At 33.1% G+C, this 7,398-nt stretch overlaps 1 protein-coding gene across 1 annotated transcript; it reads left to right on the forward strand.

Moving 5' to 3' along the window:
* The first annotated feature begins 220 nt into the window (after window positions 1-220).
* Window positions 221-1,091, forward strand: LOC145332470 (uncharacterized). Its single transcript, XM_080177471.1, has 2 exons — window positions 221-435; window positions 715-1,091. Exons 1-2 carry the CDS (start codon window positions 324-326, stop codon window positions 1,089-1,091), a joined length of 489 nt encoding a protein of 162 aa, XP_080033597.1. The 5' UTR covers window positions 221-323.
* Window positions 1,092-7,398: the final 6,307 nt, after the last annotated feature.

The raw sequence follows: 7,398 nt of genomic DNA on the forward strand, positions 1-7,398 counted from the left end.
TTAATAACCCATTTTTACATTTAATACAAATTTGTAATTTAAATTGTAGGGAGATTGCCCAGCCGCCAGCAAACTTGAAGATTAAGAAGTTACTTAAGGTAATTTAATTAATAATAATTAATAATTTAAATCAAAAGACAAAATGAATAATGATTAAATTAAATTTTCTCAGTCCTTTCTTTTGTTTTCCCTTTCGTTTCTCTTAGTAACATACTTTTAAGTTTTAGTTTTTAATAATGCGTAATAATATTATTTATTAATTGTTACTTAAACTTTCTAATTTAATTGGTATTTATAACTCATTGTGTAAACAAGTTGTTAATATGGCCAGAAAAAAAAATAATAAATCTAGTACGTCTGATACTCCAACAAGAAGATCGCCGAGACTCGCCGCCAACCGCCGCCCTGCTGCTGGAGCTTTTGAACAACAACGAGGTATAAAATATATTCTTTAGTTATACTAAAAGTAACAGGATGTCTGTCTGTGTGTGTGTGTGTGTGTCTGATCTCGCTAACCGATAAACTGATCGGGTTCTCCTTAACAGGGTAGATTTTTTATTTGTCCCTGGAAGGTTTATAACTATTTTAATTTACCTTTTGTTAAGTATATACATATAGTTACTTTAATTAATATTACTGTAGTAAAGTTTAAATAAAGTCCGTTCGTTTCGTTTTCGTATATATTAATTATTAATTTAATTTATTAAAATTAAGGTGTGCAACGAAACCACCAACGAAACCTGGCTGACCTACTGCAGCAGAACCATAATGGACAATTAGTGTTGATTGTTGGTTCCAACAACAACATTAATGGCGTTCCGCCCCTGCCGCCTCGTCCAGTTTTACCTCCGCCACCTCAACCACCCCAAGTCCCGCCTCCAAACCCGCCTCCACCACGTCCAGGCACGCCTCCTCCACCACCTCCACCGCCCCAAGTCCCGCCTCAAAACCCGCCTCCACCGCCTCCACCACAGCCACAACAACAACGTAGACAAGCGAACGAAAGGCCGATCGTAAATTTTAATGTCGGCTCGAATTCAATTGTCGTGTTGTCTGATGTCAATGTTACCTTTAATGTTAATTATCCTTAATTTGATTGATTTTAATAGTAATAGTATGTATTTTGATATGTTTAATGTATTTATTTTCAATTTTTATGTTGTATTTTGATCATGTATTTGTAACTAGTCTAAGTCTTTAATTGTTTTAAAATTAATATAGTGTGCTAGAATATAATTATTTTTAATTTATTTTTACGGCAAAGCGTTTTTAAAACTAGGTAGGTCCGTACGTAATATTAATATTTCTTTATACTAAAGTAACAGGATGTGTGTTTGTTAATTTTTACGGCAAAGCGTTTTTAAAAATATACGTTATATTAATATATCCTTATACTAAAGTATAACTTTTAAAAAAGCAACATGGACGTACGGACTTTCTGGTAACGATTATAGAGATGCTGCGCTTTCCTAAGTCGTACCTAATTGTTATAGGAATCCATAAGTAGCGTATACATTTGTCAGAAAGTAAATAATATATTGCAAAAAACTAAAAATTTTTACGGCAAAGCGGTTTTAAAAATATACGTTATACAATTCTAACATGCTTAAATTAATGAAAAAAGCTATCCGTCTGTGAAGGACATACGGACGGACCTTTTAATAACACTTACATCTTTTGAAGCATGTACTAAAAAAACAATGTATAGATTTCATGCGAAAATGCTTTAGAAAACTTCACTAAAAAATTCACCTTGCAATCTTAAATAGCAGCAGAGAAAATTACATTTCTCCAATAGCGTTACAGACTGACAAAGTGAATTATTGAGTAGCTACATACTAAAAAGTATTAATTACGTATTATTCACGGGTTTTAAAGAAAATATTCAAAAGTGCAATAATTATTGCAACAAAAAAGTATCATTATAAACAAGGATGACAATATCCATAAAAGCGAAGCTCTAAAACGGTACAACAGAAGAACATTACTCTTGTTGAGTGTCAAAACCGAATATACAAAATATAAATACACAAGTTTTGACAAAATAATAATTAAATGTTATGCAAAACTTCTTAAATACAGAATACTGTTTACGGACATACTGACATTTTTAGGACTTGATTATAGAGATTGCTTTGCTTAAAATACTGTACCTTATTGTAATAGGAATCAGTACTCCAATTTTGTGTATCATCATTGGGGATGTACATCAATTTATAGGTCATTGTCTTATCCCTTTAGGTCCCTGGTAAGTATATTTATTTAAAAAAAAGTTAAAAAGTATAAAGTTATATATAATAATAATACTATATTTTACTTTTCATGGCTTGGAATTTATGGATGTAGTCATCCTTGTTTTTGCGTGTTTAACCCGTTAATTTTTACGGCAAAGCGTTTTTAAAAATCCTTATATACTAAAGTAACAGGATGTGTGTTTGTGTGTCTGATATAGGTTATTATAGGTTAATTATATGCTTAACCCTTGCAGATTAATCTTAAAACGGATAGCTTTTTTATGATTTATGATTTAAAAAATTTAAATTTAAAAAAGAAAGAACTAAAAATCTTGGGGGAGGGAAGAATATCATTATCTATTATATATATCGTCGTCAAGTCAACCCTTTTTTTTTGGGGGGGGGGGGCCTTTATGACCTGTCACCAGAATCATATTAAAAGGAAGCCGGCGAAGGGAATGTGGAGGAAAGGGTCAACTTAGTAAGAAATATGAGATGAGATCTTATTATTGTTTTCCCCGCGGGCCGCCCGCCTATATTTATAAATTATGGCTTTCTTACAATATTATTACTTACTAATTTACTTATTATCCTATAGACCCGTAGCGAAGCTTTTCTATAACTAGGATCGGTTTACAATATTATTACTTACTAATTTACTATTATCCTATAGACCCGTAGCGAAGCTTTTCTATAACTAGGATCGGTTTTATGGATCTACGGAAAATTCTGGTAATGATTATAGAGTTGCTTTCTAAATGTACTAAAAATAAAATAGATAGACTCTACGAACAGTGATGAAATGGGCATTCGGCCTCTCGAAAACTGGTTTTAATCTTTTTTTTTATATCCGCGGATAACTGTCTATGCGATACATGATTATTCAATATATTTTTCTTTGCTGGTTAACAAGATTATAATGAATAGGCAGCTGATGCCAAATTAATTTTTGCTATTAAAAAAGTAGGTCTACAAATATACAATTAAATAAATTTCTCGTATTCATTCGAATCCGGTGGATAGGAACCGGTTCTCATCCATACGAAAAAACTATGTCTAGCATCGTATTATATCCAGCTTTCTACAAATATAAAAATGTACAATCATAAGATTAAAACCAGTTTTTTTAGCCCGTGCCTTCGGCACCTCGGGGCCAAAAAACTGGTTTTAATCTTATAATAGTACATTCTATATCCGCGGAAAGCCGTTTATAATACGATGAAAGAAATAACTATTATGTAATTCCCATTAGTGATAATCAAAATTTCCCTTTTGTAGAATAAATTGTTGGTTGAATTAAAACGTTTGACCACTGATAATTAATCAGGCAACCATTCAAAATTTATTAAAAGTTTTAAGCCCACGAATAAGAAAATGTCCCCCTCCTACATCTAATCTCTAAGAATACAAGACTTCCCTTAATATGGAGACGGTTATAATCAATTGGTTTTAAGAGAATTACATAACACAAGAAAAAATGTATTAATAAATAACACCTTTTTGTAGCACCTAATTTTAAGATGTAAATGAGGTATTACTCCAGCTGTTGGTACACCAAAAGTATATTTAATGGAGGCTTCTTGGGACACTTGAAATAAATTTGGAGTGGGGGGGGGGGGGGATCTTGAGGGGTCATTTTTTTCTAGGGACGATTTATCTTTGGGGGAGGGGGAGGGTTGCATCCTTACCTCAAATAGTTTTAAACATTTCCTGGACCTTCAAAAAGCTTCACCGTGAAGGAGAACCATATTGGTCCAGCTGTTAGCAAGATCGTGAGATACAGACAGACACAATGACGGACATCCTGTTACTTTTATATTAAAATTAAATTTCAGTATGATGTTCTCAATTCCTAAATATGCAATTCTAGATTACAAACAAATGCTAATTTTGGCATTTGATTTAACAGCTAGAAATTTGAGTTAACTTCGGTGTATTCAAGACTGTCTTTGCATATATTCTCTTTGGCAGAACAAAGTTTTATATGATAGGTTGGACGACTTATACTTTATAATTGGTTTTACTTTTCAGGGAAGCTTTATATTTCTTGGAGTAGTTTAAGGCTATTTTTTCTGATCTTCCTCACACTCCCCAAGGGGCTAGGATTGAGCAACTAGTCCTATAATATAAATACTAAATGTCTGAAGCTTACGATTGCGGAAATTGCTAGGCCGTATTGGTGGTACATCGCAATGTATTGGGGTGGCTTTAGGCTATTTTTCTGACCTCTCTGACTTCCACTAGATTTTAGGGGCCAATCAATTAGTAATTAATAGAGAGAGGAGTGGTATTTTAGTACATATATGGATCATAAACAAACTGAATAGCCCTGTTTTTTTTTTATAGATGTTGTCATCCTTGTTTGGTAACTATGTATTTAGATGAAAAATATATCCAAAAATGATAAATTATCCGATCAAGTAAAAAGCATCCCTCTCATATTCAAACTGTTCCAAAATTGACGGTTGATAAAAAACAAAAGAATTATTCATTAACTATTTTCTAAAAAAAGCTCTAGATTAGTCATTTTTATTATACAGTAATGATAGAAATGTGTTTAGAAGCGCAACTTCTCTATAAGCAAGTACATATATTATCGTCATCATTCAGTCATGTGTGTATGAAAGGAAAGGACGATTATTCTCATACCTCTCCTCTAAATATGTGTTTTACCACCTTCTCTTTCCCTTCCCTGTTTTCATTACCCTTTTCTGAATTATCCTTTTTCATACTATCCAATCAATACCCCTTTTTATTTTTCCACTTTTCCCATTTTACTGTCTACTTTTCTTCAGGGAGTGAGGGGGACAATGGGATGTTTATTACACTAGTCCCCCTACGTTTTCCTATTCGTTGGACTAACAACTTTGGGGACTTTTGAGGAATTTTGATTGGATGGTTAGTAAAGTTGAGTGTTAAAACGTTTCAACCCTTAATTTTTATCTACTAATGGGGTAATTTTGATTATTATCATTGGGAATTCACATAATACACTACCATATCGGGCCATGTCTTTTCCCTTTTCTATGACTTTTATTTTCTATTTACTCCTCCATTACCTACTCTACTAGTGACTACTCCACTTGGGGCCTCTAGGGGCCCTTGGTAGTAGAGGGAGGGAAGGAGATGAAGAGGAAAGGTCAATAAAAAAATTGAGTGGAGTAATTTTTCTTGTTAGGGTGAATGAGCCCTCTCCATGAATAGCTATTAATTTCCCCTGTATCTATACCTTTAGTAACTAACAAGCCATTCTTTTAATTTCAGGTATTTGTAAAACGTACAACAAGTCGTGTCAGGTTGTATTTATTGATCTATTTAAAATATCTACTTGCTGCGCCTCCTTTGAATTTTATTTTCCGTTTTGAATTATACATAAAAATAATGAGCTAATTGGTTTTATTTTTTTTTGTTAAGAATATTTTTAGAAAATTAACAGATAAGAGGTTTGGGGGTGCGCCCCTAACTTCAATTTCTGATTGATTTAATTTAACCACCTTCAGCCTCAGCCAACAGTAGCCACCACCCGCAACCTTGCTGGGGTTCCTAACCCCGTGAGGCTACTCTACACCGTAAGCAACCTTACCTAACCTGACCCAAATAAAACGAAAAACTCTCTCTTATTTCTAATTATTTCAAAATGGAGTGGGCGGGTGAAGGGGGGGGGGAGGGGGTTTTGTGCTCGTCTGGGCACTTTCAGGGAAACTGCAAATATTTTTCTCGTATTCATTCGTATCCGGTGGATAGGGACCGGTTCTCATCCATACGAAAAAACTATGTCTAGCACCGTATTATATCCAGCTTTCTACGAATATGAAAATGTACAATCATAAGATTAAACCCAGTTTTTTTAGCCCGTGCCTTCGGCCCCTCCGGACTAAAAAAACTGGTTTCAATCTTATAATTGTACATTCTATATCCGCGGAAAGTGGTTTATAATACGATGAAAGAAATAACTATTCTGAAAAGTTATTTTCTCTAATTTTTTCCATGTAAAAAATATAGGAAGCGATGTGAATAAAATAAAACCAAATTATATTGTATGTTCATATAGAGCAGTAATTTAAGAAAAACAAGAATGACAAGATCCATAAAAGCGAAGCACTGAAACGGTAGGACAAACGGACATTAACACTTGTATAGTGTCAGAACTGAATAATCATAATATAAATGTATAAGAGTCAAAGCAAAATTGTAAGTAAATTTGTTGAAAAACTGCTTTATACAGGATAATGTTTATGGACATACTTAAACATAATAAAAATCAGATCAATCGGATGATTAGATCACATAAAAATTTGTTGTTAAAAAAGTAAAAAAAATCAACATGTTTAAAATGGACGTACGGACATTTTAGTGATGATTATAGGGTTGCTACGCTTTCTAAATCGTACCAAACTATTAAAGGAATCACCATGCAAAATTTGAAATCGATAGGACAATTCTAACATGCCTAAATTAACGAAAAAAGCTATCCGTTACGGACGTACGGACGGACCGACCCCAATTATAGAAAAGCTTCGCTTTTAAAAATAGCATAGCTACTCTATAGCTAGGGGATATAAGTATGTTTGCGCGCCCTATATGGTGTTGTTCCAGTGTCTTGGTTCCCTCTGCATAAACCAACTACACTATAAAAATAAGCAAATTTTTGCCTGAAATTAAATCATTTTAGTATATTTTTTTTACTGTATAAAAGATTTCTATTTTTTTCTAACTAAGTTATAATCATTAGTTTTTTTATATATAAGGCAGCGCCCCGAGAATCTAGGGGCTCTATTTTCGAAGGGTTATGAAAGGCAGAAAAAAATAGTCTAAAACCATACCCAGACTTATTTATAAAACTAAAATAGACTAAAGCCTTTTCAGGACATATAAGAAGCTACACTGTAAAGGAGAATCATATCGGTTCAGCGGTTAGCGAGATCCTTCACTGTAAAGGAGAATCAAATCGGTTCAGCGGTTAGCGAAATCCTTCGCTACAGACAAAAAAAGCTCTTTACTTTACATAATAGGATAATGTGTATAATTTGCTATTATGTTAAATATCACAAAAATGTGAATTTTTACAATATTATAAAAACGTTTCTAGCTAACACTTGTGGTTTTCTGATAAGAAAAAACGTTATTCCAAAGAAAAACTTTATTTTCTCAATTAATCGTAGTT

This window comes from Acartia tonsa, chromosome 11 (genome assembly GCF_053477335.1).
Source record: "Acartia tonsa isolate MP-2025a chromosome 11, ASM5347733v1, whole genome shotgun sequence".
Taxonomy (NCBI): Eukaryota; Metazoa; Arthropoda; class Copepoda; order Calanoida; family Acartiidae; genus Acartia; species Acartia tonsa.